Raw genomic sequence first — 21657 nt, forward strand, 5'->3', positions numbered from 1 at the left:
AGAGAAAAAAAGGGTCAAAACATAGGGAGTAATACAATTCTTGTTCCTGCTTATTTTCTTAACTGCCTATTCAGGGGTCAAAAGTCACCATTACCCCATGGAATTTAATCATGTGACCACTATCCAGAATTCATTAGTGAATTTGATTTTGTGGTTAAAAGGTAACATTTTTATCCATTTATTAATTCCAATGCTTTTAAAATAATTTTTAAGAAATTTACATAAATAAGTAAACTAGATTCTAATTTTGTTATTAGATTCCTAGCTAGACTTGTGTTGATTCATCAAAATAAAAAACAAAATTAAAATCCAATAGCATTTTTCAAGAATGTCATTTACCCACAAAATCGCAACAGTGTCAATTGACTCTGCTTCCTCTCGACTTTCGCGACCTTTTGTAACAAGAAGCTTCAAAGAGAAAAAGATTATTTTTCTTGGAAGAGAGAAACCAAATCTTGAATTGGAAAATCAAAACTAAAGTAAGTAGCAAGAAATGTCATCGTTATTTTGAACAATATGAGTGGATGACAAGCTGTCCCATACGAAACAAATTGTTTTGTTCCCCATGTCTGTTATTTTGTCAACATAAGAAGCCATGGATAACTACTGGCTACTGTGATTTGAGCAATTTGTTTACAGCTCTGGCAAAATACAAGAAATCTCAGAACCTTGTGAATTCTGTCATTGCTCTGTAAACCTTTGGTTGACAACAAATTGATATTGCAATTGATCTATGGGAAAGTTGCATAAACAAGTCATGATATATTGAAATGATTAACTCACTGTATTGAAATGTTAGCTTGTCAAGAATTACCATTTCGAGAACACAGTGAAATAGAAGAATCAAATAATAAGCGAAATTTTCAATCATCATTTTCCGTTCATAGAGAGCAGAATATGATGATTGTATAAGATCACATTTAGATTTCCTGAAGAAAAATGCCAACTGCACATTTTCTGAACTTTCGAGGAATATTTAAAATGTGATTATTAATTGTATATCTATCTAGGATGCCTCAAGACTGTTTCCACACACTTCCCTCATTCATCTCGATCTTCCATGATGGTCCTCAGCTCCTGTACCCATTCCATATCAGTATCTTCCAGCAAGTTGTCGATACGGGTCATCTTTCTCCTTCCTCTCTTGGTTCTTCCTTCCATTAGTTGCCAGAGCACTAGCTCGTTAGCAGTTTCATTGGTGTGTCTGATGCAGTGTCCAGCTAACCTCATCCTTCTATGCTGTATCTTCAATGTTACTTTTGGTAGTCCCTGGTATAAGTCAGCGTTTGTTGCTTGACTCTTCCAGGAGACATTGAGTGCCATTCTAAGCATCCTCGTATAACAACCGTCCAACTGCTTCTTCGATGATTCAGTGAGCGTCTATGTTTCAGCCCCGTATAGAAGAGCAGACTTCACTGTTGCCAGAAACAACCTCACTTTCAATACCTCAAAAAAGTTTGCTTGACATTTCAAGATGTATTTGTTAAGTTGAGAACTCCAAAAAAAAAAAATAATAATTGATTCATATCAAGAACAACAAGTTTGAGGAATTTTACTCCTGAGTTTTGGATGGGGTCACTGAACGACCAGAGAAGCAAAGTCGACATGAAGAACCAGAAGCTTTAAAAATTTTGTTTCATAACATTTCAGCCCATGCTAGCATGGAAAGAGGACGTTAAACGATGATATTCCACAAAGAATTAACATAAAGTAAAACAAAATTAAATCAAAATATCAATAAACTACAGGCAAGAAAGTTAGACAATCGAAGTCCATGTATAAAATATTTTTAGTGAATTTTACATTTTCATAATTGAGATGCCTTTGAGAAACTCTTGGAACAATAAATTGATTTTGATCAATAAAAATGTTTGCGCATGCATGAGGAATTATCAATGAAGGGCTATAACTACTTTTGAGTACCCCACCAAGTTGCTTTCTTCAAAGTTTAGGAGCGTGTCGTTTGTTCATGTGCAGTTTGGTATTGAGAAAAAGGTGAAAGTAAATTGCGATAGAAACGGTAGTTGACGACAATGAAATTCCTTAATTTCATTATATTCTTATGACATGTATAAGATGCATTGAATGTGTTTATAGCTTTTCCGTGGTCTCTGAATCTATTTTGCCACATAAGATCATATACACGTTGGAAATGAGTGACACTGCTTGTGTGACTCGTTTTACACACACACACACACACACGCATACTTATATGTATATTCATTGCATTTTAGACTTTGTGAAAACAATTTTTTTCTTTACAAAAACTACATCACTATAACATATTCAGAACACTATTTCAGAAAATTAACACTGTTCTCTCTGAGAATATCCGAAAACGGTGTATTATCTTGATCTAGTCTTTCTCATTCATTGATTGTATTTTTAAAAAAATTGTTATATTAATATATTTGTCTGCATGTGTTTACTTTATGCGTATTTCAGTATTATGTATACCAGCCATGTGTTTATACATATCATTAATATATAAGTTCGTGGATGTGAAAAGAGGGCATCTGTCTCCCAAACTCTAAAGTTGTGTAATGTTTTCATGCTTGGATTTGTAAACTACGATAAAAATAAATACAGAAAAATACTAACATAGACAAATTGAAACAAAACACGCGGGTGAAAAGAATCCCGTGGTGTGAGGAATCAATTGTAATAAATCAACATCGAACAACGTGCGTCAGAGGCAACCGTGAATTGAACCACGAAGTCGCAGACAACAGTGAAGCGAACCACAACACAGCATCCTGTTGTCATGGTAACAAGCTGCTAATGCCACGCTGTCTGTTGATTGGCTAAAATTACCCAACTATAATTAATTCCAAATAACATCAGATTCTTTGATTTACGAGATAAAGTAATTGGTTGATCGTAATCAAAAATCAGAGTTGTATCGATACACCAAAAATGAAAGCAATCTAAGCAAAATTAGGCGAAAAGTGAAACTAAAACAAATTTTGAAATAAAATCTTACTCAAAAGTAGTCAAAGAAAAGTGAACCCTTCTGAAAGAGGTTTTAGAATGTTCTGAAAACATTCATCCCCTGTTTTCCCATATTTTTCCCTCCAAAGAAACTCAGTTGAATGTTACTGGAAAAATGCAAAACGCAGATTCAACAGTGTGATGGGAGTACAGAAAATTTACACATATTCAAACATGTAGAGGCTTTCTTTTTTAATCGTGCGTGTTTGTGCGGGTGCGCGCGTCGGGTCCCATGGAAAAAAAAAAGGGCCGAAAACAATCGCATTAATTAAAACTTTTGACTTCAAAATTTCGTGATTGCGGGTCCTGATGATTCGGCCCGGAAATGTTTTTAATTTACTCTCGGAGTCGGCCTGTTGGGCTACAGTGTCTAGGAATAAAGTTGAAAAGGTGTGACACACTGACATTCGCAGTTTTTTTTATCTCCATGTATCGAAATATATATGAATAGAATGTCTTCATTTAAATTTTATTTGAATTAATTTAATACATCCATGTGTTTATTGATTGTAAAAGTACATGGATAGAACAACGCATCCCGTCCAAGCACGTCTTATGAATCACTGGAAACACGATTCCGTTTATTTGGATGTTAATTATTAACAATCGAAGTTTCGATCTTCTCAAAATTGATAGAAAATACTTTTGAGACTTTCAAGAATTGTTGCTGCTATTTCCTCATGCGCATGCGCAAACATGTTGCCTTGCTTCACATCCATTAGAATCGCGCAGCGAACGTCTTGGCTTTCATTGTAATCGCGTTCATCGATAAATTTCTTTACATGGTATGAAGCCTATATTCATGGTAAAGTAATGACATTAATCTCCTGTTTTATTATATATGTATATTTACTTACTAGAGTAGATTTATCTTCTGTATTATGTGAATGTGTATCATTTCGGTGATCATTATATATATATATATATATATATATGTTGCCGGACAAATTGTGGGTGTGACCCTATGTTTAGAAGGTGTGCGGAGGCCTGGAATAAGTCGCCAAATTAAGTTGGATTTTCTCTGATTTGACGGGATTTATTAATTTTTTGTCTCAGAAGCGCTTGAAAATTTATAACTTTATTTAAGCCCCACCTGGAGCATCCGGGACGAACTTTTGGGGATTTTTTTTTTTTTGCAATACGCGCTTAAAAACGTTGGGACAAATCTTTAAAAAAAATATTGTCGAAATCCATGAAAATCCACGATTTTCCTAGTCTCCACTTTCACTTTTACAAGATTATATTTTTTATTCAATTTGTCAAAATGACGACTGCCCTAGATTCATATATGAATGAACACATTACGGGTTACGCGAGTTCATTCCAATAGCTGGGTGTGTTGCCCCTGCATGACACTATGGGAGCCGACCAAAGCCGTTTGAATGGATCCGGAAACAGAGGAGAAGCCCTTCGTGTGTGTATATATAAGGGGTCATTCCATAAATGATGCGTTTTTTTTTTTATTCTTCTTTCATTTTTCAAATTTAAGATAAACAAAGTTCGGCATTCTTTCGTTTAGAGAACCCATTTCTCGTCTCCAGTCACTATTTGGTCCCAAAAAGGTTCATTTGTGAGACGCGACAGCAAAGAAGAGCACGCGTTCACTCGGAAAGTTTGTGAGGAACCCATTGACCCAATTTGCCTGACTTTTCCAATGGCACGTAGGTGTCGATGAATGGTTGAATGACCAAATCCAAGCTTCTCTACTGGTTCTTCAACAGTTACGATGGGATTTTCTTCCACCAGGGTTTGCAGGACGTCCTTGTCGAGCTCGACAGATCTTCCAGGACTAGGATCGTCTTCTAGGCTGTAGTTTCCGTCTCGGAATTTCTGGCTTACGTTTACTGTCCGATCCCCATATACTGCATTAATATTCCTCGCACTTTACGTTGCGTTGTTGACTTTATTGAACTCATAAAGCAAAATATGCCGAATATGCACCTTTGTCACTTAGAAAAAAGAACAAAATCGAACTGCACTCTTAAAAATTTGCACCAAGAATAAGGACAAGGTAAAATTACTACCGGCTTTTAAAGCAAGTTGATGCTGGTAGTTAATCATATCCCCCTCCGACTTTTATTTCATGCAATTGAAAACAAAAAGCATTACTTATGGGATGACCCATTATATATATATATATATGTTGTATTTTGGGATGGTCATTTTTTTCATTTCATCTCAAATAAACATCATCATCATCATCATCATCATCGTTTAACGTCCGCTTTCCATGCTAGCATGGGTTGGACGATTTGACTGAGGACTGGTGAAACCGGATGGCAACACCAGGCTCCAGTCTGATTTGGCAGAGTTTCTACAGCTGGATGCCCTTCCTAACGCCAACCACTCAGAGAGTGTAGTGGGTGCTTTTACGTGTCACCCGCACGAAAACGGCCACGCTCGAAATGGTGTCTTTTATGTGCCACCCGCACAAGCCAGTCCAGGGGCACTGGCAACGATCTCGCTCGAAAATCCTACAGGAGCCAGTCAGGCGGTACTGGCAACGGCCACGCTCAAAATGGTGCATCTCATGTGCCACCCGCACAAGAACCAGTCCAGGGGCACTGGCAACGATCTTACTTGGCTTGCCGGGTCTTCTCACGCACAGCCCATTTCCAAAGGTCTCGGTCCGTAGTCATCGCCTCGGTGAGGCCCAATGTACGAAGGTCTTGCCTCACCACCTCAGCCCAGGTCTTCCTGGGCCTACCTCTTCCACGGGTTCCCTCAACTGTTAGGGTGTGGCACTTTTTCACGCAGCTATCCTCCTCCATTCTCACCACATGTCCATACCAGCGCAATCGTCTCTCTTGCACGCCACAACTGATGCTTCTAATGTTCAGCTTTTCTCTCAAGATACTTACACTCTGACGGGTATTCACATTGACATTACACATCCAACGGAGCATACTGGCTTCATTCCTTGCGAGCTTACGTATGTCCTCAGCAGTTACAGCCCATGTTTCACTGCCATGTAGCATGGTTGTTCGTACGCATGCGTCATACAGTCTGCCTTTTACTCTGAGTGAGAGTCCCTTTGTCGCCAGCAGGGGTAAGAGCTCTCTAAACTTTGCCCAGGCTATTCTTATTCTAGCAGCTACACTTTCAGCGCACCCACCCCCACTACTAACTTGGTCGCCCAGATAGCGGAAGCTATCGACTACCTCTAGTTTTTCACCCTGGAATGAGATAGAAGTTGTTTCCTGTTTGTTTGCAGTCTTTATTGCACCTGAACATCTGCCACAAACAAAAACTAACTTCCTAGTTAACCTGCCTTTGATGTTGCTGCACCTCTTATGTGTCCATAGCTTGCACCGGGTACATCTTATAGAGTTACTACCTACTCCTTTTCTACATACTGAGCAGGGCCATGTACTATATATTCGTTCTTCACTCGTTTATTACTGTTCTTATTCTGACTAATGTACATTGTTTGGAGATTTTTCATCACACACCTGTGACCACCTCAGCGACACTTTCTGTCTTTGTGTGAATGGAATAGGCAGAGCAAGAGCACACAAGACAGAAAGTGTCGCTGAGGAGGTCACAGACGTGTGATGAAAGATTTACGGACAGTTGACATAAGTTAGAATAAGAACAGTAATAAATGATTGAAGAACGAAAAAAAAATTACCATCCCGAAATACAACAATATCTGTTTGAACACACAACTTCACATCAGGAATCTTGCAACATAAATTCATAAATATATATAAATATATATATATATATATATATGTATATATAATTAAAGATAGTTATGGTCGTCCTTGGGGTTACCCCGGGTTTCACACCCATAAAATGCTTAGCTTTACAGAATCTCTTCGGACCCAAATGTCTAGTGGCCCATAACCTCCCCTGCCATGTATATATGGGGGGGGGGCAAGATGAGGTGTTTTTACTGCATTTTTTTGACTTTGAGACAACACATTTTTTGCAAATGTTCATCACCTTACAAATTCTATATCAGCTAAGCTAATGGCCTTTCCTAAATGCATTAAAAGCTTTATAACATAATCTGATCACTATTTCAGAAAATTATATCCATTCTCTTTGAGCATATTAAAGACAAATTTATCCTGGGCAAAATGAGTAAGTTTGTGATAAGGTGAATTTGCTGCTTCAATTCTCTCGAATTACATTTGAAAAAAAGACTCATATACATTAGCATCAACTGTTAGACATCAGCAATGCCACATAATTTGAAAGAGGGGCAGCGAACGAAGGCACAGGATATAAAATTAATGAAAATTGACTAAAAAAAAAAAAAATACTCAACATAAACTAAAATCTATGGCTTCCCTTTTGTGTATTGAAAATGAAACCCAAATTCGTGGTGTTGGATAGACTATGTATATCAATCAATTGAAGCATGTTTTTATCAATTTGTCACCCTATCAGCAAAAACCCTGCTCCTTTTTCTACCACATCCACACCTCCTATGCATACATGTGACACACCATTCACTATCAATACACCTGTAGATACACATATTTCAGACAGAATTACACAAAGTGGCAGAAGAGTTCTTTGAATGACCAAATATATGCACACCTATTATTTTTAGTTAACTTTAAAAACGATGCACAACCATCATCATCATCATCATCACCATCATCATTTAGCATCTGCTTTCCATGCTGGCATGGGTTAGATGAGTTGACTGAAACTGCCAAGCTGGAGCGCTGTACCAGGTTCCAATCTGACTTGGCATGGTTTCTATGGCTGGCTGCTCTTCCTAATGCTAACCACTCCAAGAATGTAAAGAGTGCTTTTTACATGCCACCGACACAGGTGCCAGGACTATACTTTCACTTGGCTTGATGGGTCTTCTTCTCAAGCATGGCATATTGCCAAGGGTCTCCACCACTTGTCATTGCCTTCATGCGGCCCAATGTTCGAAGATCATGCTCCACTTCTTGCTCCCATATCTTCCTGGATCTACCTCATTCACAGGTTCCCTCCACAGTCAGAGATCAGCACTTTTTTACACAGCTGTCCTTGTCCATACACATCACATGACCATACCAGCGCAACACCACATCTGATGCCTCTTATGCCCAACTTTTCTTTCAAGGCGCTTACACTCTGTCATACATGCACATTGACATTGCACATCCAGCAAAACATATTAGCTTCATTTCTTCCAAGCCTGTGCATGTCCTTGAAAGAAATGAAGCTAGTCTGCTTTGCTGGATGTGTAATGTTTGTGTGCATGTTCGACAGAGTGTAAGCATCTTGATTTGAGAGAAATGAAAAAAAAAAAAAAAAAACAACCCCACAGCATAGACTTTGTCGTGAACTTTCTCTTCCGTGGACAATATTTTTTTTGCATTTGCGTTTTTTCTGCTGTTCATTTTCATTCTCTGTTCTTAATTGTTCACTTTTTGCCTTTGTTTTCCTACAAACTCGACTGAAAGGGCTCTGATATAACAGTTAATTTCAGCTCCCCTTTGACCACATGTAAACCATGAGGTCATCATACATGCAGAACCTATTTCAGCCAATCAGAACTCTTTGTTCACATGATTGAATGGCATCAGTCATTTTTTTAGTGTAAAAAAAGCCAGAGTAAATTCACCCAGCTGGTCCTGGGTGAATTTCTCTTTCACTACTAGTTTTTTTTCACAGCTAACATACTCATCCCAGCATGACTGACCCTAAGAGCTGTTCTCACAGCTTTATATTCAACGCAGTGTGATAAGTGAAGAACTTATACCATGGCAACTTGAATATGCATTTGATGTGAAAAATCAACCCAGATATCAAATTTCTGATGATCTCCTGCATCTGTAAAATTAATTCTTCTTGTGTTACATGAACACCTTTGTAATAATGTAGCAGTAAATGACGGATATGAACTAGCAAGAAGTCTCTCATCCTAACCACGCTACATGAACAAGAGGCTTATCAAAGACGTTTGTAGACTGATAGCATCAAAGAATGGACTGCAAATAAGCCTGGCTGAATGCATCTATGCTGCATAAATGAGAGGGAACTGGAGAATGTTGGCCAGTTACCCCTGGAATACAGGGAGGGCACCTGTCTAACGATTTACAGTTATCATTATAAAAATGTAAAATCTCCACAGTTGAAGACTTATTTTTTAGTGTTTGCTGTCTCTTATTTTGTTCCTTTTTTTTTTATTTCAGAACATCAAATGAGATTGACAGAACAGAATTGTTAACTTCAGACACATCATCATTATTATTTATCTTCTAAAAGACTAAGAAGGAAGATGTTATACAGAACAGATATAACCTTGTTTGCATAAATCTATGTTGAATTTTTGCGAACTGTGATTAATCTGTTGGAAGAAGAACATTTCTAAAAAAATTTTATTTATGTGAAAAACCTAAAGAAATTCAAAGGAGTCATTCTTTTCTTAAAGGCATGCCAAAAGTGTTAGAAAAATCCTACAACTGTGATATGTGTAAAAGGTCATTTTGTAAGGCCATTACACTCACTACTCACAAATGTATTAATTCCCATCACTGTGATGTCTGTGGTAAATCATTTTCTCGTGCAGATAGTTTAGCTTCACACAGATTTACTCATACAAGAGAAAAGCCACATAGCTGTGGAATTTGTGGTAAATCATTTTCTCATAAACATCATTTAGTTAGACATAACTATGTTCATACAGGAGAGAAACCATATCACTGTAATATCTGTGGTAACTCATTCTCCGATGGAAGTACCTTAACTAAACACAAACGTATTCATACAGGGGAGAAACCATATCGCTGTGAAAACTGTGGCATATCATTCTCTCAGATTATTCACTTAACAAGACACATAAAAAGTCACACAGGAGAAAAACCATACAAATGTGATTTCTGTGATAAATCGTTCTCTCAAACATATATTTTAGCTAAACATATACGGACCCATACTGGAGAAAAGCCATATCACTGTGATATCTGTGGTAAATCATTCTCTGATAAATGTGTCTTACGTAATCACAAACAAATTCATGTGGGAGAGAAACCATATCGCTGTGATATCTGTGGTAAATCATTCTTTGTAAGTAGTTGCTTAACCAATCACTTACGCAGTCATACAGGAGAGAAGCCATACAGATGTGATATCTGTGGTAAATCATTTTCTGTAAAGGGTAATTTAACTAGTCACATACGCGTTCACACAGGAGAGAAACCATTTCATTGTGATATCTGTGGCAAATCATGCTCTGTAGAAAGTAACTTAAAACAACACAAACGTATTCATTCGGGGGAGAAACCATATCCCTGTGATATCTGTGGTAAATCATTCTCTCAGATTATTCACTTAACTAGACACAAATGCATTCATATAAGAAAGAACTGATATTATTGAGAAATCTTTGTTGCTTAACTGTCCGTGCATGGCTTTTCTCTTGTATGTTGTTAGGAAAGGAATTCAGTTTTAAAAATCATGCCAAGACAGACAGTGCTGCTTAGTACAGTCCCAGCATGAAAGATGCACATTAAATTATGATGAAAATAACCATTAATTCTTTACGTTATGAGTTCAAATTTCTACTGAGGTTACCTTTGCCTTTCATCCGTTTGGAGTCAGCAAAATAATTACCATTGGAAGAGAGGGTGGGGTCCGATGTAATCATCTTCACACCTCCTCCGAAATTCCTGGCCTTGTGCCAAAACTTGAAACAAGCATGACAACTCATTCTCTGACACTTATCTAATATAAATTTAAATATATTCTCACTGGAAAAAAAAAAATGTACAATGGTGATAAGAACCTTCAAGAACTACATTTTCTCTCCGTTTATCTAGAACTGAGTTAATTTATCACTACTACTTTTTGATAAAAATAAAACATTCTTTTATCATACTGACATACTTATTCTAATATATTTCAACAAAAGGCAAAAAATACATGTGACATTGCTACTCAACAGGTGAGAAATGTATTCTCAAAAATCACTTATTTTTTAAATAAATCTATTAACTACAAAAGAAAGCAGTTTTTCATAACATTATATATCATGAGGATCATCTAACGTCTGCCTTCCGTGCAGGCATGGGTTGGACGGTTTGCCAGGAGCCAGCCAGGTAGAAGACTACTACAGACGACTGTCTGGTTTTGGCAGGGCTTTTACGGCTGAATGCCCTTCTTCACACCAACCACTCCGCAGAGTGGACTCAATGCTTTTTACGTAGCACCAGCACAGGCGAGGTCAGTTTTGGCATGGGTTTTACAGCTGGATGCCCTTTCCAAGTGCCAACCACTTTACAGTATTGATTGGATGCTTTTTATGGGGCACCAGCACTGGCTGGGGTCACCAAGAAACTTTCAAGACAAGGAATTTTGAGAGGGGAGAGGGCGTTAGAGGAGGTGGGAGAGATCTTGTGTCAGATGATAAAAGGTTGGAATGTGACAAAGTTAGAAACGTGTTTTTCTATAGAGGAGGTGCATGGTTACCTGGCCAGAGAGAGGTAACTAGAAAGGAGATGAGAACAAGTGTGCTGATATCTATACATAAATGTATGTATATATATATATATATATATATTGGGTCATCCCATACATAATGCAGTTTTTTTATACTTCTTTTATTTTTCAAAATTAAGATAAATAAAATTCTTTTTTAATCTAAAATATACTCCCCTTCAATGCTCCTCCACTATCTAGCAGACTCGCAGGGCCCCTCTTCCAAAATTCACTTGTCTGTGATGAAAAATATTCTGCCAGTACTGTTCTGACCTCGTCTACAGATTCCATATTTTTTCCATCCAAATAATTTTGAAGACTACAGAATAAATGATAATCAGATGGGGTAATGTCTGGTGAATATGGTGGGTGAGGCATTGTTTCCCATTCAAACTGCTCCAGCCTTTGGAATGTCATCCTCGCTGTATGTGGCCAAGCATGATCCTGAAAGAACAACACCTTTCCTCTTGGTAAAAAACTTGGTCATTTTTCTTCTAGTGCCGATTTCAACGACCCAATCCAAGCTTCTCTGCTAGTTCCTCAACAGTTACAGGTTTTTGTTCCACCAAGGTTTCCAGGACGTCCTTGTCGAGCTCTACAGATCTTCCAGGACGACACTCGTCTTCTAGGCCGTATTTTCCAGCTTGTAATTTCTGGATCCACCATTGACACTGGCTTATGCTATTTGTCCTATCCCTATATACTGCTTTGATATTCCTCACACTTTGTGTGAGGAATATCATTGTGTTGTTACCTTTATTGAACTCATGAAGTAGGATATGCCAAATATACTCCTTTGTCACTTCCATTACGCCCTAAAACTCACCCTAACTAATCATGCATGTGGATGCCTTCCAAGTAAATAATGGAATGATATCGATTTATAGTTTAAATAATGTATATACGGGACTTGCACTTGCTGTTGGTCTACACAATTTTCCAATACATCAATTTATTGCAAACAGCTTCGAGCTGGAGAAGAATTTAGACAGTATACATCTGTGTGTATGATGTACAACTGGAAATGGTTTGTGTCAGTGGGCGTTGTTCATCTGAGAAAACACTGGTCAGCTTAGTCCCAGATCCTTTCTGCCTGTCCCTTTGCTGACCACGGTGTTTATAACAGCCGTGGCAGCTAGAAAGACAGACATGCTGCAGGAAGGTCAGCTCCTGTTCATTTGAAATTCGCCTGACAAGGCTGAGGTCGTCGGTCAAGGGGAGACAATTCATAATTTTTTGACAGGACAAAGAAAATTCTTTCGTGCCTGTTTGGTCAGACGAGAATCCTTAGATTTGGTTTCGAATCTAAGCTTGGAGAAAGGAAGTGTTAGTTTTTACGCACTGATGTTGCACATCCATCAGAGTGTAAGAGTCTAGCTTGACCCTGCTTGAGATTTGAAACCAAATCCACCGGATTGCTGCTTGTCAAAACGAGTGAGAAATCTTCTACAATAGATGATTGATGAGGAAACACTCCACCTCCTAGGACTTGTACTGGTCAAGAAAAGGTCAGTCCTTTGTTTAAGGCTTAACCCACATTACTGACCATAGCTTATATAACAGAGAGAATTTTCTATCTCTTCCCCTTATGTGTCAGCAAGACCAAGAAGCAACACCAGCTCTTTTGCGTCAGCCTTAACCAAGAGCAGCACTTCCTTTTGCCTTTCGTTCGACATGTGAAGAGAGGCTTTCGGCTGTAAGAAAGGCGATACTGCCTTTATCCTTTCTAGTCAGCACTATGACTACCTTACTCTTTCCCTTTCTACTGACAGACAAACTTTTTTTACTTATCAACTACTAACCAGCGAGTCCTCCTCCTCGTCACTATCACTAGCATTGCTCCTGTCTCTTTAACAAACCGTCGGGTAAACAAATAAATATATGTAAATAACATTTCTTCCTTCTTGGTGTTAATTCTTCGATGTACACTGATTACTCCGACGGGAGAACCTTGAAGCGTTACATCTATACACTATATTTAGTAGTGGGCTACATCGTATCACATTGATATGGCACACCACATCCAGCCTGCTACATTTGGTGACCCTGTCAAACGATCACAGCCTTCACATCACCCGGCAATGAATTAGAACTGGAAAATTCCTGTGGTTAATCGGCACATAATGGCTCGCCCAGAACACACCCCAGCGGCAAACACATCCACGGTCGACATGGCATTCCATGCGGCAATTATGTTGAGGATTCCCCCATTTCAGAGGCACGACCCCTCTGCAATAAAGGCCCATATCTCACTACTATAGAGGATAGTCATCTTTACACAAGCATTATACAATCTGCGGATCTCTCTGATTTGACGGGCACCACTTGTTTTCTTAACGAAACACTTTCAAACTTGGGACACTGGTAGAATGTGTCATATGAAACAACTTCTTCTCTTAACCTTAACAAAAAATTGTACATCGCAAGTTATTTCATGTTAAAGTTGTCGTATTTCTGTAATTTCAACCAATCACTGACGTCTATTCAGCTGAATACAGTTACTGCTCTTCTTGTAAACAATAATTTTTGCCGGTGTCAAGAGTGTTATTCTCTGTTTAATTATATCATTATTCCCTAGTAAGGGTTTAGGGGGTTAGGGTTAGGAATGAGGTTATGGCAAAAATAATCATAACCCTAACCCTAAAGCTAAAACCAGTACAAACGCACGAACGATGTCATAAATAAAAGTACCACCGATAGTTGTTGACAAACTACAGCACTAATTTTATTCAAGGGAAAAGATCCCATGACACCGTTAGAATATGTTGTTTACATTCCACAGCAGTATTTGTTTTCACCTCAATAGACGTCAGTGATTGGTTAAAATTACCGAAATGCGACAATTTTTTACATGAAATAACTTCGAATACGAACATTTTTATCTGTTCTATAACACAAAATATACAAGTATACGAAGTTTGGAAGTGTTTCGGTACCAAAAACACTACATAAAACATAAATGAAAAGTGTTGGCCGTCAAATCAGAAAGATCCACCAGGTGTAGTATGCAAGAGAAAAAACTACGATGGTTTGGTCCTGTGATGCATTTGTAAAAGACAGCTGCCCAAGGTGCCACACAGTGGGAACTGAATCGAAGCACATGTGGTTGGGAAGCAAACTTCTTACTACAAAACTACGTCAGCACTTAAGCAGCTATGCCTAGATCTTACGTTTAATTATATGTACGGTTTTCATGTTTTTCTGAATAAATCATTCGTTGCAATTCTGACCACTATAATTTTTTTCCCCTTTAAAGCCTTAAACTAAAAAGGTATGAACTGCTTTTCTTTCAGAGTTCAAAGAAACTTTCTACTTGACACATAGGTCTGAAACCTATGGAAGGGAACTAGCCGATTACATCGACCCTGAAAAGAGTCAATCTCAGCGGAATATGAACTCAGTACGTAAAGATGCACGAAAGACCGCTAAACACTTCGAGCATCGTGCTAACAACTTTGCTAGCTAGTTGCAAGGAAATAAATTGATGGAGCACTCAAGTGTAGTTATACCTCTGTGTGTTCATAATTATAATTTTCGCCATGCGCATGCGTCAAGAGAGATTGCCTTTATGGTGTCATTGACGAAGCTCGGACCAGCGAAATATGACGTTTATAATCGCTTCCATCGGACGAACAGTCTGCTTTGTAGGAAGCATTTATTCATGGTAAAGTAATCATATTTATCTACAGTTTCTTAATATATACTTAGTTTATTAAAAAAAGACTAATATGCACCATTAAATTAATTAAAATGTTATCACATCTTCGAGTCTTTGTTTTGATACATTAATTATTTATTCGTTTATATCAATTTGGTGGAAGCACCCTAACCCCACATATATAGGGGTTTTATGACGAATCAGTGATACTGGCAGACCCACACGTGTTCCCCCACTGGCTTTATTTGTTTTATCTGCAGTCTCTACCAAAAGCCATATAAAAACTACCCTACAATACACACACACACACATATAGACTATACGGGTACTACTAAAGAAGAGTGGTCGCGCGTCCGCGCTAGCTAGTCGTGAGTAGTCGATCCTACGACAAGTGCGCGCGTGTGCGCGTATGCAAATGAATACATGTCCCGACTCTACGTATGTGTCTGAGCGTAGGTGCTCGTTCCCCGCCACCGCTTGAAACCGGTGTTTACTACCTCGTAACCTAGCGGTTCGGCCTAAAAGACCCATAGAATAATAATAATAATAATAAAAAAACAGACTTAAAGGAGATAAAAGGTTCGGAGTTCGATTTCGTTCGACTAAAAATTTCTCGAGGTGGTTTTAAATGCACAGTGGCTAAAAAGAGCAGAAGGTCAGCCAGGGGTCATGTCCGGGATGCAGCCCCTAGAGGAAGAAGGTGTTAACCTTTATCACACTGATTTGCCCCCTATTATAGTTTCCCCTGCTGCTGCAGAACAAAGGACAGAAGCACCTACTGTTTAAAAATTGTTATAACTTTCGTTGTATTGTGTGTACAGACTCGATTTATATATATATATATATAAAAGGAATGGATGAATAATATTTTTGGTACTACTAAAGCAGCGCGGACCCGTCCGCGCTAGCTAGCTAGTCTTGAGTGGTCGATCCTAACCCTGTCCCTGACCCTATCCCTAACCCGTGTGTGCAAATGAATACGTGTTTAGGCTTAGGGTTAGGATCGACCACTCACGACTAGCTAGCGCGTTCGGGTCCGCGCTGCTTTAGTAGTACCATATTTTTTATGTAATGCATTAAAGGAGTGGACGAAAGAGTTGCCCCTCACAAATGTACAGCCACTACTCTCCTGAAATGAGCCATCGATGATAGTATCCACTTCGTACATTGTTCTTAATATATTTGTAAGAACAATCGTTGTTATTTGATTCTTTCACTGAGAAAAAAAAAAAATCTCAGATTTTTTGCGTGGAATAAAGTACCCAGACCTCCAAATATGCTGCAAACCCCTTATGGAAAAAAGGGTGGGTTGGAAACTAGACACCCTCCATCCCGGAATAATAGGAAATTTTTGTGCATCCGTACATTTCTACGGAAGCAACAAACTGGCAAGAAACGAAACTAAAGCCCTCACCAGAAAACTCGTTATGCTAAAAATAACAGCTAAAGGTCTCGTAAACAGAAATCTGTTATTAAGACGATTTAACTGTTGCATACGATTCATTTTTCACTTGAAGTAAATTCCCAGGTAAAAGTTTCTAATAGAAAGGCAGAAGACATCCGAATCAGAAATAAGGAATATACACGACGCACAATTAAATATAGAAGTGTAAAGTATAATTTGTTACATAATCTCTATAAAAATCATGATATTGAATGGAATAATTCCCCGTTTGAAGTTTTTTCAGAATGTACATAGTCCGAGGTATATTTGTATAGAATTTCATTAAAAAATATAAATTTTGTTGAAAGTTAAGGCGAATTGAAGTGGACTCCGGTGGATTTTCCGAAATTCCCCACCTCCTAAACAAACAAAGAGAGTGAGTGACGAAGTTTACCTAAACTTTCTATGGTGTAGCAATATATTATATATAATCATCATCACCGCTTAACGTCTGCTTTCCATGCTGGCATGGGTTGGACGGTTTGACTGAGTACTGGCAAGCCAGGTGGCTTCACCAGGCTCTTGGATGCTCTTCTTTAACGCCAACCACTCCGAGAGTGTTGTGGGTGCTTTTTATGTGCCACTAGCATGAGGGCCTGTCATGCAGTAAGTGTCAGTTGAACACTGGGATCAATACAATCAACTTACACCCTCCCCTGAAATTGCTGGCCTTGTGCCAATATTTCAAACCAATATAGAAAGTTAGAGAATATGCACAGTTTAATGTTAACCATATTTTTGTGCCTTCTGTCTCTTATTCTGTTTTTCTATTGTTTCAGAACATTTGACGACCTTGGCAGAAATGAATTCTTAACTTCAGACACATCATCATTGTTATCTTCTAAAGATTTAAGACAGGATGTTTTACAGAAGATATGCCCTTGTTTGTATAAACCTATGGTGAATTTTTGGAAGAAGAAAATTTCTCAAAAAGAATTAAAGACATTTTAAGGAGTCACTCTGTTCTGAAAGACATGGCAAAAGAGAAAAAAAAGTTATACAACTGTGATGTGTGTAAAAAGTCATTTTCTAAGGCAGTTACACTCACCACTCACAAATGCATTAATTCCTGTCATTGTGATGTTTGTGGAAAATCACTCTTTGATAAGAATACCTTAACTAAACATAAACGCATTCATACAGGAGAGAAACCGTATCACTGTGATATGTGTGGTATGTCATTTTCTCGTGCAGATGGTTTGGCTTCACACAAATATATTCATACTGGAGAAAAGCCACATAGCTGTGAAATCTGTGGCAAATCGTTTTCTTATAAACATCATTTAGTTAGACACAACTATGTTCATACAGGAGAGAAACCACATCATTGTGATATCTGTGGTAATTCATTCTCCGATGGAAGTACCTTAACTAAACACAAACGCATTCATACAGGGGAGAAACCATATCACTGTGTTATCTGTGGTAAATCCTTCCCTCAAATTATTCACTTAACTCGACATATAAAAAGTCATACAGGAGAAAAACCATATAAATGTGATTTCTGTGATAAATCGTTCTCTCAAGCATATATTTTAGCTAAACATGTACGGACCCATACAGGAGAAAAACCACATCACTGTGATGTCTGTGGTAAATCATTCTCTGATAAAAGTAGCTTACGTAATCACAAAGAGATTCATGGAGAAGAAAAACCATATCACTGCGATATCTGTGGTAAATCATTCTCTGTAAGTACTTACTTAGCCAATCACAAACGCCGTCATAGAGGAGAGAAACCTTATACCTGTGATATCTGTGGGAATTCATTTACTGTAAAAGGTAGCTTAACTAACCACAAACGCATACATACAGGAGAGAAACCATATCACTGTGATATTTGTGGTAAATCGTTTTCTGTGAAAAGTGTCTTACAACAGCACAAACGCGTTCACACAGGAGAGAAACCATATCATTGTGTAATATGTGGAAAATCTTTTCCTCAGGTTATTTATTTAACCAGGCATATAAAAAGTCATACAGGAGAGAAACCATATAAATGTGATTTTTGTGATAAAGCATTTTCACAAAAATTTATTCTTATTAATCATGTTCGGACCCATACTGGAGAAAAACCATTTCACTGTAATGTCTGTGATAAATCATTCACTGATAAAAGCAACTTAAGCAGGCACAAGCAGATTCACGAAAGAACGAAACCATATCACTGCGATATTTGTGGCGACTCATTCTGTCAAAAAGAAAGCTTAACTGAACATGCATGCATTCATACAGGAGATAAACCATATCAGTGTGATATTTGTGGTAAATCATTCTCTCTACGAGGTACCTTAAAACAACACAAACGAATTCACACAGGAGAGAAAGCATATTGCTGTTATATCTGTGGTAACTCATTTCTTATAGCAAGTAACTTAAAGAAACATATGTCTATTCATACTGGAGAGAAACTATATCAATGTGATATTTGTGGCAAGTCGTTCTCTCAGATTGAGAACTTAACTGAACACAAATCCGTTCATACAACAGAGAAGTAATATTATTGATAGTTTTTGTTACAGTCTCTCACTTAACTGTACATATAGTTATTGTATTGATGTCACAGCTCAGTCTGTGAAACTAAATTGTAAACATACATTATATACACAGGTAATAAAATAGTGTGGTAACAAACTTCAAACACTTTCATATTATTTAACTACAACTTCAGACACATTGTCAATATTGATTATTAAAGGTACATAACCCAGTTTTATGTAAATCTGTGAGGAATTATAGTGAAATATTTGCTCTAAATGAGATTACTAGCAAAATTTCTCTACTTTACTCACTGGAATGAGTACATAATCATCCTAACTGCTCACAAATGCATCCATGTCACTGTAACATTTGTGGTAAATCATCCTCTGATGGCAGCACTTCATTAAAGAAAACTATGCCACTCTAGTATATGAGGTAAACCATTGTTTCAAAGTCAAATTATGTAATAAAATTAAAATTTATAACAAAGTCTTCACACAAACAAAAGAATCACTGACGGTGACAACAAGCTCCAAGTGTTATATTTTAGGTTCCTTTAATCTAGCTAAAACAGTGAGATAATGTCATGTTATTTTTCATTAAAAAAAAACATTCTTTTATAATACTAACATATACTCCACCTTATATATTCCAAAAAGGACAAAATATACTTTAGATTCATGGGGCATTGTTGGTCAGTCGGTGAGAAATATATTCTCAGAAGGCAATTCTGTTATTTTGGAAATAAATATATAAAATCATGAAAGAAAACATTTTGTTATTACATATGGTAATATATACCAGAATAAGGCACAGAAATGTGAAAAAAGGTGGAAAAAATAACACTTTAATGCTGGAGATAGAGTAATGTGCTTTGATAATGCTGCAAAGCCATCACAAAAACTGTTTCATGTTCCCATTTGTTGGATACGTTTTCCAGGCATTGGACAACATTTTGCAAGGAAGAATTTCGTGTCACATCTTTGCCCTCCAGAATTATTCACTGCTGGCATTTGGCGCGCTATTTTCTGCACATTTTTAGTGTTAACTGTACCTGTGCACCTACCACACAAAAACTATTTTCCCTGTTAATCTTACTGATATTGCTGCACCCCTTATGTGTCCATAGCTTGCACTGGCTACATCTTATGGAGTTTCTACCTACACCTTTTCTACAGATCGAGCAGGACCATCTACCTGAGGGGATTTGTGATTTATCTGCTTTCGTATTTACTAAGACTGGTTTTTGCTAGGTTAACTCTATGGCTCTTCGATTTTAGACCTTGCTTCCGCACCTGAAAATTCTCTACTTCTGGTAATGATTCAACTATAAGAACAAGGTTGTCAGCATAGAGGAGCTCCCGGGGCAGCCTGTCTTAAATTCCTATGTTATTGTCTGGAGGACTGAAGACTGATCCTTCGTGAACCCCTACTTGTACCCTGAATTTTTTGCTATACTCCTTGCCAACCCTCTACCTTACTGACAGCATCCCAGTACATGGCTTGTACAGCTCTCACCAGCCACTTGTCTCTCCCTAGTTTCCACATTGACCACCAGGTAAGGAATCGAGAGACCCTGTCAAAGGCTTTCTCCATCTCAACAAAAGCCAGGTACAGAGGTTTATCATTGAATAGGAATTTCTCCTGCAGCTGTCTTACCAGAAATATAGAAGAGTACTTCTCCCTGGCACAAAACCAAAATGCATCTCATCTAGACTAATTAATTCGACTATGACTCTTTCCCTTTCATCACCTGATCCAACAATTTGATACCTCTCTAATTATTTCTATCTACGGTGTCACCTTTACAGCAGTTGATAATGGTGCTGCTACACCAGTCGATGCCTTCATGTACCACCTTGTTAACCATATGGGTAACTAGCCCATAACCTACACTGCCAGATATTTTAAGCATCTCAGTGGTGATTCCTGATGGACCGGGGGTTTCTCCCGTCTTCATATTCCTTAATTGATTTATCCACCAAGGTACTACTGATATGGACAGCTGGTCCCTCCGTTGGGTTAACTTTTGGCAGACTCTCATTCTCTTCATTTAGCAGCGTTTCCAAGCCTCTATCTTTGTAGAATCATTAAATATAAGTGAACCATCATCCATGCAGACACATTTTTCTCCTATGACATCACAATTTTCTCTTGCAGTCTGAAACACTTCAAATCTCTGTCCTCGTGTTGCAGAACATTGGCAAGCTTCTTTCCTGCTACTTCCACAGCTAAGTATACCTGCCTCCTAGCTTCCCTTCTGGCTATTTGATACAATTCCCTGCAACTCCCACACTTCCAGTCTTTTCTGGCCATTTTCTTTGCCCTAATGGCCTTAGATACAGCATCATTCCACCATGTTACCATCAGTCTAGATGGGACTTGGCACCAGCCACAGATTTGGTCTATGGCACTCAGCAAGCTGTCCCAAAGGAATTCCCAGTTGCTCTCTATGTTACAAGTCTGTAACCCCCTCCTCGTCAGATTTCTCAATCTCTGACCATACCACATAAAAATCTTATGTGAAACTTTTATTGAAAATGTTCAACATATTTGTATCCCTGCATATTTCAAACCTCTCCCTATTTTTGTGAAACACATTTTGAAGCATTTCAGGAGTTAGCTCCTGCACTGCTAACTGAATGTGTTC

General features: G+C 38.0%; 2 protein-coding genes across 3 annotated transcripts; both read left to right on the plus strand.

Annotated features, from left to right (window-relative positions):
• The first annotated feature begins 2993 nt into the window (after positions 1-2993).
• Positions 2994-10824, plus strand: LOC106881298 (uncharacterized). 2 transcript variants are annotated; one of them, XM_089343581.1, is made up of 2 exons: positions 2994-3776; positions 9141-10824. In XM_089343581.1, the coding sequence occupies exon 2, from the start codon at positions 9382-9384 to the stop codon at positions 10315-10317; it is 936 nt and encodes a 311-aa protein (XP_089199707.1). In that variant the 5' UTR covers positions 2994-3776; positions 9141-9381; the 3' UTR covers positions 10318-10824. The 2 variants fall into 2 exon arrangements, with proteins under 2 accessions (XP_089199707.1, XP_014787116.1); XM_014931630.3 differs by having other exon boundaries at positions 3330-3796.
• Positions 10825-14980: 4156 nt separating this feature from the next.
• On the plus strand, positions 14981-19778 carry LOC106881295 (uncharacterized). Its single transcript, XM_014931627.3, has 2 exons — positions 14981-15088; positions 17306-19778. Exon 2 carries the CDS (start codon positions 17501-17503, stop codon positions 19022-19024), a length of 1524 nt encoding a protein of 507 aa, XP_014787113.1. The 5' UTR covers positions 14981-15088; positions 17306-17500; the 3' UTR covers positions 19025-19778.
• The last annotated feature ends 1879 nt before the right edge of the window (positions 19779-21657 follow it).

This window comes from Octopus bimaculoides, chromosome 27 (assembly GCF_046866305.1).
Source record: "Octopus bimaculoides isolate indiv1 chromosome 27, ASM4686630v1, whole genome shotgun sequence".
NCBI classification, from domain to species: Eukaryota; Metazoa; Mollusca; class Cephalopoda; order Octopoda; family Octopodidae; genus Octopus; species Octopus bimaculoides.

Bases quoted from the DNA above. Each gene is read 5' to 3' on its own strand.
- LOC106881298 (XM_089343581.1), top strand. From the start codon at position 9,382: ATGCCAAAAGTGTTAGAAAAATCCTACAACTGTGATATGTGTAAAAGG.
- LOC106881295 (XM_014931627.3), top strand. From the start codon at position 17,501: ATGGCAAAAGAGAAAAAAAAGTTATACAACTGTGATGTGTGTAAAAAG.